Source organism: Crocodylus siamensis, chromosome 1, assembly GCF_052110815.1.
Source record: "Crocodylus siamensis isolate JL-2025a chromosome 1, ASM5211081v1, whole genome shotgun sequence".
Lineage (NCBI taxonomy): Eukaryota > Metazoa > Chordata > Crocodylia > Crocodylidae > Crocodylus > Crocodylus siamensis.
In genome coordinates, this window is record NC_143395.1 from 115,097,190 (window position 1) to 115,119,039 (window position 21,850).

General features: G+C 43.0%; 1 protein-coding gene across 1 annotated transcript in view; it reads left to right on the plus strand.

Moving 5' to 3' along the window:
- Positions 1-21,850, plus strand: part of ADGB (androglobin) — a 279,220-nt gene that overhangs the window by 97,549 nt on the left and 159,821 nt on the right. Inside the window, exon 14 of the mRNA XM_090041017.1 lies at positions 5,625-5,769. Within this exon, the coding sequence (XP_089897143.1) occupies positions 5,625-5,769 (145 nt within the window). The remainder of the gene's footprint in view (positions 1-5,624; positions 5,770-21,850) is intronic.

The following is a 21,850-nucleotide window of genomic DNA, read 5'->3' on the forward strand; positions in this document are numbered from 1 at the left end:
CTTAGCTTTGCAGATTTCAAAGTGCTTTACTGGGTTTCTTTTTAAATGTAGTTTTCTACATTTTTAACTAACAAAATGGAGAATCAGAAGTTTATAGTGTAAACCACTTGCATGCCTTTTAAGTAAGGTTGTGATTTTTAGTAGGTTTGAGATTTTCACATCCACAGAGTAGTATTCTGTGATGAGGTGACAAAATAACTGGAAGCCGTAGTCTGGTGTTATTTTTTGTATAGGTCTTCCAATAGGAGGTTGAACATGCCTCTTATTATGGTTTTCAGTTATGTGCATAAATATGGTGTCGCAGGGCATTGAAGTGCCCTGCTCCTAAAGAAGGACAGGTGTGGGTTGCCAGGGCAACACCAGAGGTCAGCTGACTGGAAGGGGGCAGGGCCTGGCCTTTATAAACAGCCTAGGCTGAGGCCAAGGGGCAGTTCCCTTTTGGCAGCCGTGAAGGAGAGAGCTCTGCCGGGAGTAGGCAGAGGTGGGAGGCCTGAGGACCTGAGTAGTTCATGGGTGAGAATACCAGGCAGAGGAACCCTGGCAGGGATGGAAATAACGATGAGCCAAAGGGCTTTGGGATTACGTTTTAAGCCAGGAGGCTAGAGTTTGAGTTGGGGCCAATTGGCTGATGGTTTTTGCTTGTTGTTACACCGGAGGACCGGGAGAGACTGTAGGGGTAGGAGGAGGCCTCAGGGGAGCTCCCCAGTAGCGCAGGGGGGTTCCTGGCACGAGAGAGGGTGTTGCATTTTGGGGGTTGCATAGACCCCGGCCCAGTTGGGCAGTGTTGTGCAGGGCGAGGAGCCCAGTGCAGGTGAGTGACCCAAGAAGGCGGGTCTGGGGGCCAGGCACAGCTACAGCCACCTGATCCCCAATTGTGGGAATCGCGAGGCTAGGCCGCAGGGTGGGCAAGAGCATTGCGGTGAGCCCCAGGGAGGGTGACCGTATAGCCCCAGGGAAGGCGACTACAAAATATTGGGATAAGCCCCAGGGTGGGCAATGGCATAGTATCGGGGTAAGCCCCAGGGAGGGCACACATAGGCCCCAGTGTGGGTGCGAGAAGAAGCCTGGAGAGGGCGAGAGACTGAGTAGGAGCCCCAAGGAGGGCATATGGGAACAAGGAGCCCCGGGAGGGGGCGAGCGCACGGAGAGACCCCAGGAGGGGGCAAGGGCTTGGAAGGGCATGCGTAACAAGGGTAGTTAGACCTAACAACATCTGGGACATCCGAAAGGCTTGGGGCGTGGTATAAGGGGAGGTAGGAGCCACGTGTAGCTCTGTGACGGGAGTACACAGGATCAGTGGTAGACAGGGTACCGGCGGGAGTACGCCAAGGGATACCGTGCTCAAGGGGGTAAAAGGCAGCCTCCCTTACAATACTTTCACTATCAAAGTCATGGCGGGCGAGATAACGAGGGTGCATGGACACCCACTTGGCTTGGTAGGAGGCGCCAGGAGAGATCACGGCCGCTCCTGGGTCCCCACCCTGTGACGAGTGGTGCATTGGCTGGGAACCGCCGGCCGTGCACGGGGAAGGAACCTGTGTCCCTTAAGAAGGGAAATAGAACCTAAGGGCTAGGATAGAGATGGACGTTGTAGAAAAACCACAGTCGTACCACAGCTTGTTGGTGGAGCTGCGGAAAGATGCCCACTGCGGGGAATTGAGAGAGCAAGACTGAGGCCTCGACCTAGGAAGATAAGTTCAGGATAGTCATGGCTCAAAAAGGAGTGACAGAAGGCCGGGGCAGGAAAATTTTAACTGGCAACTGAAAATAGAAGTGATACAAGAGAAGATGGCCAGAGTAGAACAGGAGTTAGAACTAACAAAAGCCCAGAAAGAGAGAATTGAGGCTAAGTCAGCAGCCTTAGCGTGACAGTTATCTCCAAGGAAGAAGGAGGGAACTGCGAAAGAAATCAGGCGCCTAGTGTCAGCAGAGGCAGAGAAAACTAGAAGGCTGGAACAACTCATTGCCCAGGAGGCTCACAAGAGTCAGGAGAGGCTGCAGGAAATGCAGAAGGAGAGGGAAGCCTGGATGGCTCACTCTCCAGAGACCTGCACAATTCAGATAGGGGAACAGCAGGAGGTGCAGCAAAAGCTGGACGTGGCTAAAGGCCTAATAGGGGTCCTACAAGAAGAAGTACATGACTAGATGGACCAAATAGAGGGTCTACATAAGAACCTAGAGAGGTGGCAAGAGAGATGTTTACAGGCCGAATATTTGGCCGAACAGCTGCGAGAAAAGCTCAATGGAAACCGGGCTCAGATTGAGAAAAATAACAAGGTGGTAGTACAGGAGGTGGAAAAAGTGAAAGCCTTTATGGTAAACCATGAGGCGCTACATGAGCAATACCAATCCCTTGAGGGGGAATTAGAGAAGCAGAAAAAAGAGAATGAGGGGTTAAAAGCTCAGATACAAGACCTGGAGGTGAAAAAGTACCACCTTAGTAACCAGACACAGTCACTTAAAACTCACCTAAAAGATAGCCAGGCCAGAGAGGCTGGCATCACTACAGAGAAGGAACAGCTGCAGGGAGAAATGCAAAATCTGAGGGAGGAGATGCAGAGGCTGGGAGCTGATAATGACAGGCTACAAGAGAAAAATAACCAGATGGCCCTAGAAATTGGAGAACTCAAGGAGGTTGAGGGGCCAAGAGAGAAAGCAATAGCTGAGCGGGAACTGCAGACCCTAAAGAGCTTGGATACGCTAAGGGGAAAGTTGGAAGCTCTTGAAGCGCTACTTGTGGGATACATGACAGCCACTAAGCTAGAACTCCAGGAGAGGGAGGCACTTGTGGAATTTCTAAAGCAAGTTGAGGCACAAGTCAGGAATGCCCGGCCTAGACTGGTGTGATACCTAGAGGCAGAGGGACTTCCTAGGGTCAAGAGCTCAGCTAGTATTAAAGAGGAGGCTGAGCACGAACAGTTGGGGAGGAACATCAGGGAGAAGAGTCCCATTGACAAGAAATTGGAAGTGGTACAAAGGGAGGTCCAGTTTGCCTTACTAAAACACTGGGACCTGAAATGGGACCAGTGGCAGAACCGCCACTTACAAGAATTGAGCCTACTAGCTCAGGGAACTATCCCTGGTACAAGGCAAAGAAGGAAGGCTAGCGCCTAGTCAAAAGCAGCCAGAGGGGGCTGATTCAGCGGAGATAGGGACAGCCGGAAGGAGGAAAATTCTCCCTCGAGGAGGGAGGCCACCTATCCTAGGAATAAGAACCAGGCACAGACAGTCCTATGTCCAAGGCGAGGTGGGCAAAGATAGACCCCTTTACTCCCTCCCACCCCCCCAGAGGAGGGACTACAACACAGCCCTTTACAATTCCACAGAGTGCTGCAGGGAGACACAGGCTGACTCTGAGCAGTCTGGGTTAGCCATCAAAGCTGCTCTGTACACTGCTGTCATCTGTCTCTGGGCAGACTAAGGGAGCCTGCAGAGCACCCTGGCATGCTCACAGGGCCCTCTAGCTGTGGAGTGTCAGCACTGCAAGCTCTCTGCTCTTCAGGGTTCAGAATAAATGTCTATTCAGGCATTTCTAGAGAACAAACCTTGGAGAAATCTTTCAGATCATTTGAATGTGTGAACTCAGCCTTTGACAATTCTATTATGATGTAACATGATACAACTCTGGAAAACTCTGTTTTAGTGATGACACTGAGGTATGAGGCAGGCTGGATTTTTCAATCAGCCAATTAAACGCTATTACATAGTCCATATAATAGTGTTTTTTTAAAAACAAAATTAGTAATTGCCTGAAAATATGATGCTGAAATATCAATGGGATAATGACTTCTATTTTATCTGTGTATAAAAAGAAATGTATAGACCATGTGTAGATGAAACAAGGGGTGTGTGTGCATGACATTTTAAAGCAGGCTAAATGCTTTTTCACTGCTTTAATGATGTTAGTGTTTGCACGCCTTGGCAGCATATTGCACATTCCAGCCACTACAGGAAATTCAGCAGTGTAATGTGCCTTAAATGACTTGGGACTGCTCCAACAGCCATAGAGTGAAGCACCAGGCTCCATTCAGGTCAGGGGCTCTGCAGGAAGTCCTGCAGCAGCCTGGGAAGGCAGGCTCCACCCAAGAAAAGCGGTGAGCCTGATTTCCACCCCCCTCTCCGTCCCCCCACCCCGAGTCGCACAGGAGCGCAGTGCTGACCTCTGCAGCTGCGGTGTCTCCAGGGAGCACCTGAGCTAGGTGCCTGCAGCTGGGTGCCTCCTGGGGGAGACCACTGCTACTGTGGAGGGAAGTACAAGTCCTCACCCGCAGCCCAAGGAATGCTCTGCCTGCCAGCAGCTTGCCCTCCCCTCCCTGGTGCCGGAGAGGCAGGTAAGTGCAGGCTGTGTGCACAACACAATTAAGTACCCTAAATTGAAGCGGTGAATTTAAAAACTCACCGTGTCAATTTAGGGCGCCCATTTCATCTGTACATGCCCACAGATGGTAAACTAGGGCAACTTCATGGTTTATTTTTCAATGTCTTTATCAATTTTTTCTAAAAAATGTAGCTGGAATAGGAGCCTAAACAAAGAGGCAATATCAGATAATAAGTGAAGTAATATTTATAAATAAAATGTTGTAATAGATATATAAACTACTCTGTAGTATGCTTTTCATATTTAACAAATTGCTTCCTGGTCTGCTTTACTCTGCCAAAGATGACATACTTAATGTGTTAGGTTTCCATGACAATCATCTAATTTAATCTCCTGTGATTTAATTAACAGGTAGTAACCAAAAATATACAGTGAAAATGAACATTTTACTGAAGTAATAGAGCTGTTTAAATAATGTAAGCTGCTTAAATGATGTTAGACTCACAATTGGGACCACAACTATTTTTAATTTCCTACTGTTGTTCTAATAAATAATATAAATATTAAAACATTCCTTAAGAGAAGATAATTTTGCTAGTGTTGTTGCTAAAGTATTAGACATTCAGTTCTCTTTTAAGAAAGCAAGTTTGCACTTTACTCTGTATTTTGTTACTGTCATACTATCGTTAGACGTTTAAATATAATTGTTTTGATTTAGTGTGGATAGCTCATAAAATAAGTAATCAAATGATTTGTTTCTAACAGTCATTTATAGTATGCTTTTACTCCCAGTGAAGTCAAAGACAAAGTTCCTTTGTATATCAGTGGATGTAAGATTGGGCCATATACAAATTACCTTGGTTTACCGCTGTTTTTTAGTTGTCTGGTATCCATGGAGACCTATTTTATCTGAAAAAGTAAAACTTCATCCTGTAGAAAGGAAAGCATAGTTTCTTTCTGCCTCCATTTGTTCAAGTCCTTTTATATGCATTTTTTCCAGATACCAAAGAAGTCCTTTATTCCTGATGTCTATAATTTTGCAAAATAGGTTTAGTTTATCTGGGAGCAAAATGATGGCTGAGAGGGAGTAGATTTTGTTTGTTTGTGTACGTGGTATTAAGGCAGGAATGGTGCATAACATACATATTATTTAGGTCCTGTTCCGACCCTATTAGGTTTATGAAATAAAAGAAATGTACATTGTTTTGAGAAGCCCTTCTTTTCACATAAAGATATTTCTGAAGAAAATTAAAAAACACATGTGGATTAATGTGCCTACACTTGCTTTTATATTGCTGTTATTTAGCCAATTTCTATCATCTACCATCAAAAAAGGATTTCGTCTTGCATCCACCCTCCCTTCAGTTGCTGAGTGTGATGAAAATGTAAATGACACTTACCTGGATGTGAATCAAATTATGAAACCCTTGATTATGGAAGAGGCTTCTCAGGTAAAAAAAAATAACTTTTTTTTTTTTTTTTAGCTTGACCCAATTTTATGCTGGAAAGGTTAGTGGAAGATGAACCACCAAATACTGAATCCCTGGAGGTGTAGATTTTTTAAAACTTTGTTACTAAGATGGTTCTTTCTGCATTTAAATTAATTCATACCAGTACTTTCATTCAACCTGTTTGTTTTTCATAGTTTATACCATATTTACTTGAATCCAAGACCAGGGTTTTTCTCCTTATCTAACATAAGAAAAAGTGTACGCATCTTAGATTTGAGTACAAGGCAAGGTGCAAGCATCTGCAACTCCCCAGGGTTAGAGTCACAGCTGGAGTCACAGCTGCTGCCTGCTCCCCACAGCCTCTGACCTCCTCACCTGCCTCCTACCCATCCTCCCCCTCCCATACACACACATGCTGCAGCTTACCCTCTGCCAGGGCCGAAGCTGGCAGCACCACTGCTACCACTTGCTTGGCTGTAGAGCCCCTGATCTCAAGCATGTTCTGGTCTTTGTGATCCTGAAAGATGGGGAGGAAATCTTTGAAAGCCACCCTGCAATACATGCTGGGTGAGCAGCCGTAGATGGTACACCTCTTCACAGAAACACCTTGTGTGTTGACTGTGTTCATTGTAGCAGCGTCATTCCCAGTGAAGAAGCAGGTTGCAGCAAAGATAGCCTCACCCATGCCAGGGGAAAACAACCCCAACCCCAGGATACAGTGCCTTCATGGGATGATGTCAGTGGCCCTAGTGGGGAGGTGCATCTCCCAACGTTGAATCCCCGCCCTATCCTGAGGCCTCAAGCCCCCTGGCCCAAATGGATGCTGACTCAGAGTCTGAGATGAGGAGAATGAAAGACTCTGGTGACCTTAAGGTGTCTGACAGCCCCCCTCTCAAGGAGGAATAATCACCCCTTAATGAGGGATAGTTCTCGCTTACAGGAGATGCCTCCTCTGGGGATGCATTCAGGGAACATCACTCCCTTGAAGGGTTAGGTTCCTTGATGAGACCAAGGGAACCTAGAAGGTCAAGAACCAAATAACTGAATACTTCCCTGACTATGAATGTTTCCTAGTCTTGGCTCATAGTATGACAAAGAAAGTGTTAGCCAAAGAGGCAGCAAAACTGTGCATTTAGATTTTTAAAAATGTAAGATGATGTGCTGGAAAGGAAAAAGCAGTTTGCTAGTGGAAAACAAGCCCTTTGACTGCAAATAGAAACTTTTTGGTCTATCCTAGATGACCTACAGCCCTTCCATTCTTCTCCATCTTTCTTTTCTGCCTTTCGTGTCACCTTCTCAAACCTCTCACAGTGCTGATCTTTACTCTTGGCTCACTCAACATACAAGGATACAGGAACTCCCAGAAAGTGAGCATCTCTGAATTCCAGAACCAGAGATGGATAGACTTCACCTTCTTGCAAGAGACTCATACAAATGGGATTAATGAGGCATACTGCCACACCACGTGGAGGAGAAGAGCTTTTCTCAGCTACAGCAAGAACTCCATCATGGGTGTTGCCATCCTCTTCTCACAAAAACTGTGGCTGGTTTCAGTATTTGCCCAGGAAGTTATCTCTCATTGCCTGCTAGTGGTCTGAATCATTTTGGAGCAGTGCCTCCTCATCCTGTTTAATACCTATGTACCCAAGAAAGCAGGGAAGAGGGTATGTTTTTTCAGGATTCTAGCTGACCCCATAGAGATTGTAACCAATGACAGCAACATCCTCATCATATGAGGTGATTTTGCCTTTAGGAAAGTTTTAGACTGGAATGAACTGGAGCCCCATTAAACGGTGCCACAGTGAACTCCACCCTCCACACAACAGATGCAGACCACCATTCTGTAAGACAACATACCTTCATGAAGACAAACTGCAGTGCACATCAGCATACCTGCTGACCTGCATGTCAGCATACACTGCACATCAGCATACACTGCAGCATACCTACATGAAGACGAGTTGCAGTATTCACAGATGAGCTGTGAGTACCTGCATGAAGACGAGCTGCAGTGCACTCTCTATGGCAGGCCTAGATTGGCTGTATATCACTAAACACCACCTGCCTCTGCTTCACTGAAGCCATGTTGTTCCATCAGGACTCTCAGACCACAGGTCAGATCTGGTGTGAATTGGACTTTCCTGACTTGACTCACACCAAGCACTGTCCAGGATGCCTACTTCTGCAACAGCTTCATTTATCTCTGGCAGACTTGAGTGGCCTCAAGAAGTGACTTCCTCTTCTGGAAGCAGTGATAGGAAATGGGAAAAGCACAAATCAAGATTTTCTGCCAATAATATACATAGCAGATGATCCAGGATTGCTCCCACAGTGTGCAGGAACTCAAAGTAGATGTTACAGAGATTGAGGCTACACTGAAGGATGCCAATAATGACCAAAGGCTGTATGAGAACCTCAAGCTCCAGAAAAAGTGCTTGAGAGAAATGGTAGAAGGAACAGGGCAGGGCTCATGAACTGAAGCTCTTTTCCAAGAACGCACAGTGGCTGATTCCTTGGCCCAGTTCTTTTTCAAATTAGAGAAGAGTATGCAAAACAGAAGATTGTCAGCCACCTTAAAACCATGTTGAGCCAAGTGCTCATGGGTCCTGCCAAGATCCAAGAGCATACTGTTAGCTCTACAAGGAGCTGTGTGCAACTGAGCCTGCCTTCCCAGAGACCATTGAGCACCTGCACAAGGGCCCCCCTAAGCTTTCCACATCTGAGGTGGATGAGCTCAAACAAGAGCTTTTTAGCACATTATGGCCACTGAGGGTCCCATCATGGGGGAGGCACCAAACTTTGACAAATTACTTATGAATTCTTGAATTCTAACTTTTTATAACCCTCCTCAGCCCAGACTTCCTCCACATCTTCCAGGTGAGCCTTGAAGATGGGACCCCTCCTGTCAGCTGCTAACGAGTAGTTCTCACACAATTAATTTATTTGTATATAATCAGTACTAAAGGAGGTACTACACAGTCTGAGGAACTTGAGGATCTAATTCTAAATTTGTGTAATGGTCAGATTTCCATTATTTTCAATGTAGCAGGTAAGAATAGTATTTTGGACTTTTATGGTTAGTCAGATATTCTGGCAGTTAAGCCCAGAGACATTCTGAGCAGGTAATAATAGAATTTGACCCCCAGTGAGCTTCAAAACAGTCAAAATTCATGACAGTCATTTGCCATCCAGCATACATATAATTGTATATTACATAGTAGCTCTCTTTCAGTATCTTGCATTAGGCATTACACAGACATAGCCTAATCCCAACATGATTCTGGCCTGGTATAGGGGAGAATAAAAATAGAATGAACTTTGCACACAAACAAATCAAGACAAGACACAGTGTGATTAAAATACAGAAAAGCGTTAACTGGAAAGGCGTTACTGTGGAATTTAGTCACACACACTGCTGAGTTAGAAGGAAAGAGCAATAAACTCTTTACTACCTGAGCTCCATTGCAAAGCTATTACAGATATGACCTAATTATTTTTGTCATTGGTGTCTAGGACAAGTGGAAAATATAAATAGGACAAGAAAGTTCTCCCTCTGTAAAATTTAGAATGGATGTTTACCTGCAGGGTCATAAAACATAATTGGGAAGAACAAAGATTGAATTGAAGATACTACTGAGCTTTTTTACAAGCAAAGGAAACCTTTTTTTATTTTAAGACATGCTGTTATCTTTGTCAAATTCCAATGTCAAATAAGCAGTCTTTAATGAATTTGAAATAAAAAATTGTAGGATTGTAAATCATTAATATGATTCTAGTATGGAACTTCTAATATCCTTTTTAAGGAGTATTATCATTATTATATATTATTATTATATAGCATTATTCTGTAGTATTATTTATCATTACAAAACAGAGGTGCCCAACATCCAGCCCATGGAGCCTTGAAGTCTGGCCCACAGGGCTCCCTATGGATGGGAAGTTTGGTGGTGAAGGAGCAGCAACCATACTGCCACCCCTTCCTGCTGCCAATATTCCAAGCCTCGTAGGGAACCTTAAGACTGTGTTGTTACTTACTGGGTGCCTCTACATGTGCACTTATGGCATATGAATAAACTGGAGTTTACTGCTCTGGAGTTAATTGCTCCTGGGCATGCCTGTTGAATATGTGCCCAGGAGCAATTAATTTTGTAGTTTATTCAGGCACAGCATATGGAGCCCAGGTGGAGTAACCCTGCCTGGTAGGGGCTTAGCGGGGGGTGTGGGGGTGGTCAGCTTGCCAGCCCAGACCTGCTTCTCCTGGCTCAACATGTTGTGAAGGGGCTGGATGAGGCATGAGGGAGCTTCAGCACAGGGCTAACTGGCAGGTAGCCCACATTGAATTACCCTTGTGTCCCAGTCAGTCAGGTAGCATCTACGTATGTGCTGCTGCAGATTTCTTACTCTGCAGCAGGATAGAACTTGTAAATAGTACTTATAGGTACTATCCTACTGCAGAGTAAATTTAGTTTGCTCCAGCCAATTAAAGGAGCATGTATAGACACTGAGCCGTTTACTGCACAGCTAATTAGTCAACTGTATAGTAAATATCTCATGTAAACGCCCCTACTGTGTACTTGTATGTATTTTATGTAAAAAGAATATTTCTCTAGTACTTCATGATGAGCTTTACATTTCTTTTTATTAAGTAAAACTCACATGAAAGTCTTTAACCAAGCAGAAATGTGAAGTTGTAAGTATCATTCTAATGCATATTGCAATTGTGTGTATCATTACTAGTTATATCTCTGTATCTGTGCAAATATATAGTTAGCTAAGGGATGATTGACATCTATGTGCAGAAGCATAAATATTGCTTAAATATTAATTTTCTCCAGCAGTTCATGGATGTAGAAACTATTCTATTTGTAGAATTGTTCTGCTACAAAAGGGGATGGAAGCAAGGAGAGTCAAGGGCAGGTAGGACACAAGACAGACATTGATAAAAATGGAATCGTAGGAGGCAGACATGAGAGCGTGCGTCAGTTGGAGGGCAGTCTGAATCCGAGCTGAAGTATAAGATGTCACAGGCAACTATTTGACCTGTGCTTGCTTGAACCTTGCTTTTGGTGCAATTTAAAAGTCAACTGAGTCTCACCTCATACTGTTTAATAATCATAGTATGCAAATAGAGATAGGAAAATACTCATGTGCACACACTTGTATGCATGCACCTACACACTTATGCTGACTGCTACAAAACATTAACATGCAACTTGCTGAAGAATACTCCCTATTTCACACATGTGTTTTGTAGCAGAACTCACTTTCAGAAGCACAGGGGTTCAGCTGGTTATACTTCCTTATGGAGACCTCTTTGTTTTAAAACTTGAAATAGCTAAGAAAAAATTTCGTAATTTTTTAAAAAGTCTAATTTTGAGAAAAACGCCAGATAAGTGTAATGCTGTAAGTGATATCTTGCTCTACCTTATTGACTAGATTATTGTCAGTCCGTGTCTACAGTGTCTGGATATGTATTTTAACCATTCAAGGGAAATTTGTGCTTAAAGCCTTTAAAACATAAACTTTTCAAATCCGAGGCATATGATCTTTATAATTTAAAATGTGTGTGACGTTTAGCCATCAAGTTGCTGAAATTACTGCACAAGATCCTCTACTAGTATAAATTTACATCGCTCCACCAAAGGGAATGAAACTATGTCAGTTTATACCAGTTTATGATCTGGCTCAATATAATTATGGTAATGGCCTACTGTAAAGACAGTAGATATTGGTGGCAACTAGAAGCTATGCTTGGCTGAGTGTTCCACTACAGTCAGAGTATCATATTCCAAATGGTTACACATGGGCAATCTTGGAACAATACAAATGTAGCAAATCTGTTCCAACTTCAAAATTGCTTCATCCACATGTAACAATTAGAGTATAACAGCTGTGGCTCTTTTAAAATGCCTCCAAATGTAAATATATCCTTTCAGTTAAGAAGCAAAGAAAATATTTATGACATGAGATGAAAATTTGGCCTCCTCAGTGTTTCAATATGTGTATTTAAGGCAAAATCTCTGTAACTGGGTTCTGCAAAGAAGTCTGATCCAGCCCATGGAGGTCCAGTGTAGCACAAGGGATCAGCCTTACCAGCCTGGGACAGACATTACCTATAAACTGGCTTAAGTGATCAGAAATTGGTTTGAAACCTGTAACAGAACATAAGTTCAGTACACATGAACCGGTTTCAAAATGTCCAAAACTGGTTTAAGATAAACCTTGTTGAATACAGTATCAGATTTAACTGATTGAGCTCAAACTAGGATTCTGGAGGGCCCGAGGGGAGGCGCAGCCAGGCCCAGGGTCAGTGAGGACCTGGTCAGGGAATTTCTGGAGGGACTAGATGTGTTCAAATCAGCAGGTCCTGATGATCTCCACCCCAGAATGCTGAGGGAATTAGCAGATGTCATTGTGGAATCCCTGGCACAACTTTACGAGCACTCATGGTGCTTTGGCAAGGTGCAAGGGGACTGGAAAAGGGCCAATGTGGTCCATTTTCAAAAAAGGGAGGAAGGAGGACCCAAGAAACTATAGGCCCGTTAGTCTTCCCTCGGTCCTGGGGAAGCTCTTTAAGAAAATTATCCAGGTGCACATCTGTGAGAGGCAAGCAGGGGAGTGTATGCTTAGCGGCAATCAACATGGGTTCATTAGAGGCAGGTCCTGTCAGACCAACCCAAAAAAGCTAGCTGTTTCTAGTCCCCTGCTTTTTGACTTTTATAATGAAATCTGCAGGGAGCATGTCCAAGTGTATAGTGGCCTTCTATGACCAGGTCACAAAAGCCTTGGATGCAGGTGTCGCGGTGGACATAGTCTTTCTGGACATTAGGAAGGCCTTCAACACTATCTCTCACCCCATCCTCATTAAAAAATTAGGCGACTGGTGTCGATGACTCCACAGTCAGATGGGTCGCAAATTGGCTGGAGGGCCGCACTCAGAGAGGTGGTGGGTGGGTCATTTTCGACCTGGAGGGACAGGGGCAGTGGGGTTCTTCAGGGCTCAGTCCTTGGGCCCGTACTGTTCAATGTCTTCATCGGCGACTTGGACGAGGGGGTTCAAGTTTGCAGAAGACACTACAATGTGGGGAGAAGTGAGCACGCTAGAGGAGAGGGACAGGCTACAACTAGATCTGGACAAGTTACAGAGGTGGGCGGATGAGAACAGACTGGGCTTCAATATGGACAAGTGCAAGGTGTTGCACCTTGGGGAGGAAGAACCAGCAGCATACCTACAGGCTGGGGAACTCCCTTCTCATCAGCACAGAGGCAGAAAAGGATCTTGGAGTCATTATTGATTCCAAGATGAACCTGGGCTGCCAATGTGGGGACACGGTCAGGAAGGCTAACCGCGCCTTGTCATGAATATATAGTTGCATCACGAGCAGGTGCAAGGAGGTGATCCTCCCCCTCTATGCAACATTGGTCGGGTCGCAGTTGGAGTACTGCATCCAATTCTGGGCGCAGCACTTCAGGAGGGATGTGGATAGCATCAAGAGGGTCCAGATGAGGACCACTCACATGATCGGGGGCAGCAGGGTAGGCCCTATGAGGAGAGGCTAAGGGACCTGAACCTGTTCAGCCTCCACAAAAGAAGGCTGAGAGGGGATCTGGTGGTTGCCTATAAACTTGCCAAGGGGGATCAGCAGGCTATGGGAGAGTCCCTGCTCCCCTGAGCAGCAACAAGGAACAATGGTCATAAGTTGACTGAGAGTAGATTCAGGCTAGATATCAGGAGGCACTACTTCACAGTCAGGGTGGCTAGGAGCTAGAACCAACTTCCAAGGGAAGCGGTGCTTGCCCCTACCCTGGGGTCTCCAAAAGGAGGCTAGACAACCACCTAGCCAGGGTTGTTTAACCCCAGCATCCTTTCCTGTCTATGGCAGGGGGTTGGACTTAATGATCTGCTTAGGCCCCTTCCGACCCTACCAACTATGAAACTATGAAACTGGTTAATGCGATGTCTGTCCCAAGCCCCTTCCTGGTTTAAGTTAAACCAGAGTCCCCCAGCATCCCACCCCTCTGCTCTCTAGCCTGAGCATGGGTGGGGACATAGGAAGACACCTGCTGGCATGGCCCTGTCAAGGCAAAGTGAGCAGGGAAGGGGTTAGGTCTTCCCTCCTTTCCCTCCCCACCACTGCAGCCAGGGTCTTTTCAAAGAAGGAAAAAATATTATCCACCAGTGGAAGAGAGCATATATAGTAATGCAGAATTAAGGAACTGGCTTCTTTGATGTGAATTTTTTTGAAACTAGATAAAGTTCCATGTTTATTCTTTTACAAGAAGGAAAAAATTAATTATTCTCTTTATTTAAGTTTTAGGCTGATATTTTAAAGTATATTCTTAGCTTTTCTTTTGATTACAAACATTTCCTCAGGGAAAAATCATTTCCTGTTCCAAAAAAATTTCACAAATGCATTTTTTTTTCCATTCATTTTTATAGTTTTTCCCTAGAAGTTCAGGAAAGGCAAAAGTTTGGCCTTTGGCAGATTAAATTATATGCATGTCAGCTGTCCAGAACAGTAATTCCAGTGAACTCTTTTGAGGGGAATATTGATTCAAAACGGAATAATTCTTTGTAGCTCCGCCAAAACACACTTGAAAAAAATCCGTTCTCCTAAATTCTCTAACATGAGTTAACTCCAAACCCATTGGGAAGGAAAAAGACTTCCTGATTTATCACCAACCATAACTGAAGAAAACCTTGAATCAATGAGTATTAAGTGTTCTTGTGCCATAGCCAGAAATCTTCAATAGACTGTTGCCCTCTTATCTCCCTTCTCAGTTACTTCAGCCTCATCCTTTCTGACCTTTTTGACATTGCTTCTCTTTCAGGGCATTTTGAGAACTTTGAAGGAAGTCAGGAATTGACTGTAAAAGTGGTTGGGCTTTTTTCTTGCGTTATAGGTTTTTAAAATGTATTTTGTATCTTCAAAACTATACATTTTCAACATTGTTGCTTCACCTCAGATTACATGTATAAGAGCTCATTCTGGGGCGGGGCAGGGAGATGATGAAGTCACAATGGAACCCCCAGCACTTGTGGCATATGGAAATGAAGTATAAGAAATCCTTTTAGTGGAAAAACATAACAGAATTATAAAAAGATCAAGTAGGTTTGAATGTGTAATATCAGTTCTAGAATTGGAAACAACTTAAGCACACACATGAGAGGCTGACCAAACACAAATGCATTTTTAAAAAAGTTAATATTGGTTATTAATAAGATTTATTAATACCTATATGAAAATATGTGTGCATGCATACATGTATAAGTTAATAATGACAAAATCCTTAGAAAATAAATTGAATTTCTTAAACTTTTTCTCCCTGTTTTACATTCAGTTCTATTGACCAAGGTTACCTGATTGATAAGTAGGAAGGAACAGTTAATAACTCTTTCCAAACCTGTGTGTGTATGTGACCACATGTATGACCATTCTTGTGCTTGACAGATGGAATCCAGTCTTCTTTTTATCTCAGTCTATTTGAAACATTCTTGCTATAGCTTAGGTCTCTCAGGTAGTATATTTCCTTTGAAGTAGAAAAAATCCTTCAATTTCTTTTTATGTTCTGGGCTAAGTACAGACATTTGGGGAGGTTTCATTGTGTTAAAAATGGCTGCCCAATTTAAACTTCGCTCATCCTCGTGCCAACCTTACACTTATAGACTTGGTCTCAGTGACGAGCAGTCAGTCTAAAGCTGTATCTGTACAGAGACTCCATGGACACAAACTGGTCTAAAATTGCAGAACCCAGTTTAAGAAAAACCTGAATCTATGTAGTATCAAACTTATTCAATTGAAAGGCTGCTCTTTTCACCTGCTCCCCACCTGCATTAGGCTACTTTTTGTCCCCCTGGTCCTTGGTCCTCCCTATCCCCGACCAGCCAGCCCCCTCAACTGCCATCCAACAAGCTGCTCCGGATTCACCTGCTTATATCAGCATTTGTTGCTGTGGACCTGAGCAAGTAAACTAAGCAAGTGGGGGCAATGCTGGGAGGGATCGGGGTGTAGGTTCACCTAGGGGGTTTCCCACCCCACCTATGGGTCATACCTGTTCCCTACCCCTCATGGGTCATGCCTACTACCCATCCCCTGCCAGACCCTCAATCCCCTCCAGCCTGCTGGACCCCCAACACTTCCAACCCCCCCCGCCCCTTCTGACTTACCTGATATGGGAAAGCCATTTTGAACTGATTTAACCACCCCCTAATGCCCCCAAATATCTGTACTTAGCCCTGATGTCTTAGCCATCACAGCTGTGGTAAGAAATATAATACAGGAAGTGGAAACTTCTGCTCCCAGTTGTTCCAGAGGAAATCCAGTAAGTACAGAACCATAGAGCAAATTGGGTCCCTTTTTCCGAACTATTGCAGGAGTGATCACTTTTGACTATATATATATATATATATATATATATATATATATAGCTTCCCTGAAGACTGTAGTGTACTAGATATCCAATACACCTTTAAATAAGCTAGCCCAGGTATCAGATGCACTCTATATATAGCAGTACAGAGTTCCTCAGACTATTTTTTGGCAAGGTAAATTAGCTTCTGTGGTGCTCCATGCTGCTTCAGTATCCAAACTATCTTGTTTAAAGCTAACTACCTCTGCACTCTGCTTTGGACCTGTGGAACATACCTTATATTATATTAGAAAGGAAGGTTTGTGACCCACACACTGAGCAGTGACTATGAAACAGCATGGAGTTGGGACTGTGCTTCAACTTTGCATAATTACATTGGCAGTGCTCTATTCAGTTCGTTTCTAAAAACAACTTAGTGCCTGAACCTTAAAATTGGTTCACATACTGTACTTATACTCTAGAACAGGGGTCAGTAACTTGTGTCCAGCAGGCTGGATCTGCCCTGTACAGCTGAGACTTTGGTGGTGTTCAGTGGTGGAGGCTTTGCCCATGCTACACTGCACTGCACCACTTCATAGCCAGTCAGCAGAGGGCTTTCCCATGCCGCACCACATGACGGGTTACCGAAGTTTTGCCATTTCAAAGGGCCATCTTAGGTGTAACTGGTGTGATTGAACACATGCTCCCTGAATGCCCTGCATCAAAGGGATTTGTGGGCTGCATAGAGCCATACTTTGGGAACCCCTAGTCTAAATTATGCTTAAAATCTCTCCAAGAACCAGGGTAATTCAAAATCATGACGGCATATCATGATTCAAAAACCACTGTAGCCTCCAAAATAGGCTAGATGTGCAGCACAGGTTCTCACCTTTTTGTCTTCTAATGTTGTCCAATTTAATGCTGTCAACTTCAGTGACATATATGACGCAAGGGAGAAATCAACAGCATGAATAGCTGAGAAAAACAATGAATGAAAAAATCAGAAGGACAGATGGCACAGTGGAGTGAGTTTCAGAGACTTAGGAAAGCTGTAGCAGTTTTTAGTACAAAAGTAAGGCAAGTAAAGACATGGATTTTATTTTAAAGGGAAAAGGATTTGTGTTCAAATTCCTGGATAATTGTAAACTCAGGTTAAGGTAATAACATGTGGATAAACACTATTCTTTACCATGTGTTAATGCTAAGCTCTTTCAATAAAGGACCATCTCTTTGTTTTATTTGTACTGGGTCCTTTAGGAACTAATCATAATACAAATAACCTCTATAAATTTAATAAATAACTTTACAGAAGAGCGGTTGAATTGCCTTCACCTTCAAGCACAGGAGTTAGATACTTTGTTCAAATTAAATCAGCCTCCTAGTTCAGAAATAGGGTTAGTCAGATGATATTTTTCATTATGCATGCTAAAAAAGAGAACAGAAGATTTCATTATTTCTGCAACCAGTGCAAAACAAGAGATGGTCTGAAAGTAAGACAGGCTATTGAGAATAAAAACTGATGTACAACAAGGACTATATGCTTAACAATTAAAAAGAGTTCACTTTTTTTCCTGACTGGAAATCAATATAGAATGTACCCTTAATTAAAAAGCAGGAATACCCAGGACCAGCTTTATTTTTGTGAACTAAGCCTGTGAAACTTTCTATCTCATCCTCAAAAGACAAACTGCCATTATCACATTGTTATGCACAGCTGACCCAAGAATTTTGACAAGAATTTGTCAAAAGACTTTTGTGAGGTTCCTTAAATCAAATGGCTTATTTTATACCAAAATGTGCAGGGAAGGGGTGGGGGAGAGGGGTGAACTCACTACAAAATTCCTGTTGAAGTGGGAGGAAAAAGCTAGCTGTTTCTAGTCCCCTGCTTTTTGACTTTTATAATTAAATCTGCAGGGAGCATGTCCAAGTGTATAGTCAGGCTAGTTACGGCCAGGACTACCATTTTGAAATGGCCTTTATGGGGCTTATAGAAAGGTAGTAGTCTAGTCTACCATAAACATTTATGTATTAGGGTGAATTTTAGCCATATACAGCACTTTTTGTAAAATTTAACCTTCAGCCCAGGAAGAACCAACACCATGCATTAAAAGTGCCCAGGCACCTTCTTCATGATAAAGGTACTTTTTCAAATTAAAACTGCCAAAATACTACAAAACTATTTCCTTGACCAAAGCAGGGTGCAGAGGCTTATTGGCCTTTTCTCTTGTTTCTCCCACTCTGCTCCAGGACTCACTACAGAAAACAACTTTCTTCCAACAGTATTTTTCCAAATTTGCTCAGCCCTGTATAAAAATCACTTAAACCCCTAGGTCTGAAAATAAAACAGGGCTTGCATGCCACATGCTCCAAGTTCTTAAAGTAGCAGACTATCCCGTTCCAGCCAGGAAATAGGTAAGTATTATATTCTAGCGTACACATGAACGAAACTGAAACAGGCAGTTCAGTAGCCTTGACTAGGGGCACAGAAGATCTCTATGATTCTGACAGTCATTAAAGTAAAGGCATGATGAGTCCTGATGTGGAATCCCAACCATTGTGCTTGTCACAAGGTCAGCTGATCATAGCTCCCAGCTAGAGGAGCGTACTATGGGCTCCTGTGGCTGGGAAATCTGATCAGCTAAGGGCTACTCCCAGCCTCTGGATTGCCCAGAGGCTTTCATATGCTCCAGAGCCTGGCCGCTGGCCACTGGCAACACATTCAATCAAAGGCATGATAGGGACCAGCCAAAAAATCATACACATTTTATGTAATGACTTAGTGGCTTATTCCTCATTTTACTGCACTGTTGAACATGTGGTCAGGTCACTACTTAAGACATGATTAACCAGTTAATTATGTCTTAGGTGTAATGTCTGTCAGGGGCCTATGAGAAAGCTGGCATTGGAACCCAGGATTTCTGTATTCTCAGTCCTGCCCACATTACATCTTTGCTTGTCATACCACTAAACAGCTTTCTCTTTTGCTTAGAGGTCACATTAGCTGTTCAGTACATCTGAGTAGAAAGCAGGCTTTTGAGAGTGAACTTACAGCAGCAGCCACTTCCAACAGCACTGCCCAGCACAATTGCTTTGGGGTTTTTCTACAGATCAAATGTCCTGTGACCAGACATTTAATGAAGGCAAAAGGCCAGCTTGAGGCAACTGCAGTGGTGATGGACAATAAGCTGTGATCTTCAAAAGAAACCTGGTAACACATTCCTAACCCTTATCAGCAATTTATTTTTTCCTTTTTGCAAGGAAAAGAGATAGAAAAGTACTCTTTTTAGAATGAAAACACATTAGCCCTGACACTTCTAGGCTCCCAAGATAATGGTGCTGCCCATAGGCTTTTCAGGTTACACAGGTCTGGGAATGCCTCACAAAATATTTCATTCTGAATACATACATTGCATATTGTTGCAATTGAAGCTTTTTAATTAAAGCATCAGAGGAGATAAAATTGCTAAGCATCAGCTAATCTCAAATAATTCAGACAAGATTTTCACCAAAAAATTCTCCCTGATTTATGATCTCATCACTGGCCAGAGAGCTTTATTAGAATTGTACTATGGACTTGTATGGCATATTAGATATAATGGACTTGCTTTTCTCCATCAGAAATTAAATTTTATATTTTATTTTTTTCTCGGAGGCAGAAGGGAGGAAAATAAGAAAAATGGGATGGTGCTTTGAACTGTCAGCTGTCAAGTAGTGGTTTGAAAATAATTACATTTTTCTCCTGGCCTCACTCCACAGCTAAAGTAGTGCTTCTTCAGATAACTATTGACGCAATGGTCTTCAAAATTAGATGGTACAACTTGAGTAAGGAAATGGGTAAAGCACCTCCATTTCTCTCCGAGTTTCACAGCAGAATTGAATCAATTCTTTATAGTCTGTAGGACATTGTAAATAGAAAACCTGCACCACCCATTCATTTGCTCTTATTGTATATTCCCAATACCTTTTTTGTTTGTTTGTTCATTCACTCAGTTTTTCCTTCTTGTTCTTCAATGGGGTCATGGAATGAAAGCAACAATGTCAAAAAACAAAACTGACCTGACTTCCTCTTAGTGCTTGTTAAATTAATGATGAGCCTTGAAGTATTTATGATTTGTGATTCCTCTGCATTATGCCCCTTTTTGTAAAAATCAAGCTTTGTATTTTATTTTTAAAAGTAGCTTTTTTACACTAATTAAATTCCAGTCTGATTCACATTTTTTGGACAATCTGATGCAGGGAGATAAATACTTTTACCCATCAATATTACCAAATTATGCTATGGTGGATCCTCAGCTGGTATAAACTCTTGTTGCTCCATTAACATGAGTGAAGCTATGATGGTTTATGTCAACTGAGTATCTGCCTTCATGTATTTATTTCATATTAAATGATAGATTGGTCCAAAAATGCTTTTGTTATATATTTTGCAATGTTCATTCACCCATTTTACCACATCTCATTCAGAAAAAGCCCATGGATTTTATAATATGACTGGCACTACATCCCCCACAATGGTTCTTGGCTGAACAGCCTAGAGGTATGGTAGTTGCAAGGCTGCACTTGCCTAATATGCTAGAGCACAATACTAAAAGAAGTCCATCTATTGTATAAGTCGTAGAAAGTGCTGTTTCTCAGCTTACTTTCCCCAGGACATTATATGTGCTTTTCCTCAAGACATTATAGCTGCATACCTTAGCTAACTGGCACAGCTAAGAGGGGCTGGCCACCTTTCAAGAATGCTTGGCATTTGCCTGCTGAAGAAAATCTTCTGCAGCAAACTGTCAAATAGAATATGTTCTCATGGGACACCAAAGAGGATACACTAATGGTGTCCCTAAAGAGTTTCAGCATTGACTTGGAGTTGTGGGAACAAATTGTTTTCAACTGTCCATCCTGGAGGTCATCAATCCAGAACGGAGTACTGCCCTTCGAACAGCAACGCACGGCAGAAGCAATGAAGAATTACGTGGCCAGGAAAACAAAAACCTCTCGTACCCAGTCCTCATCGCTTTCCTGCCCCTGCTGTGGCAGATTGTTCAAGGCAAAGATTGGGCTTATAAGTCACGTATGTACCCATGCAACCTAGCTGCCATCCCTTTCCTTTCTCTTTCCTCTCTCTCTTTTTTCCTTTTTTTTCTCTTGTCTGCCTCCCTGTTTCTTTCCCAGTTCTTTTCTCTTCTCTCTTCTCCACCTGCTCCCCCCCTCCACTGATTTGGTCATCTTTGCCCACAAAGGATGGATCTTACCTTAGTTGCTTAAGATGTACTCAGAACCACAGTTTGGCATTAGCTATGTCTATATTCACATACAAATCTGTCTGTCTATAGGTAGCTTGCTAACCCCTATGATAAATAACATTTATCTAGTACCATCCTGCCTACCTTCTACCCATTAATCCACCTTTCCTGATGTGTGATATTCTAAACTTCAAACAGTCTTGGTGTTATAAAACCAGCCTACCAGAGCAGTGCTGCTTTCTTTTCTCTAAATGTGGGATTTTCTTCCAGAATTCCAGGACAAGCAATGTGGTGACCTAGGAAAGCATTTTTAAATAAAAAAAAAAAAGCCAAAGATCTCCCTTTTCCAGTTTAATATATAACTTGTTTCTATCCCTAAAAAGTAAAATGGTATGCATTGATTGCTACTTACTTCATTTTCAAAATTTCTAAAATGTAGGGAAATTGTGTTTTGGTCTGTGCAGAAGTTGGCTAGAATCATGGTCAGAGCTAGA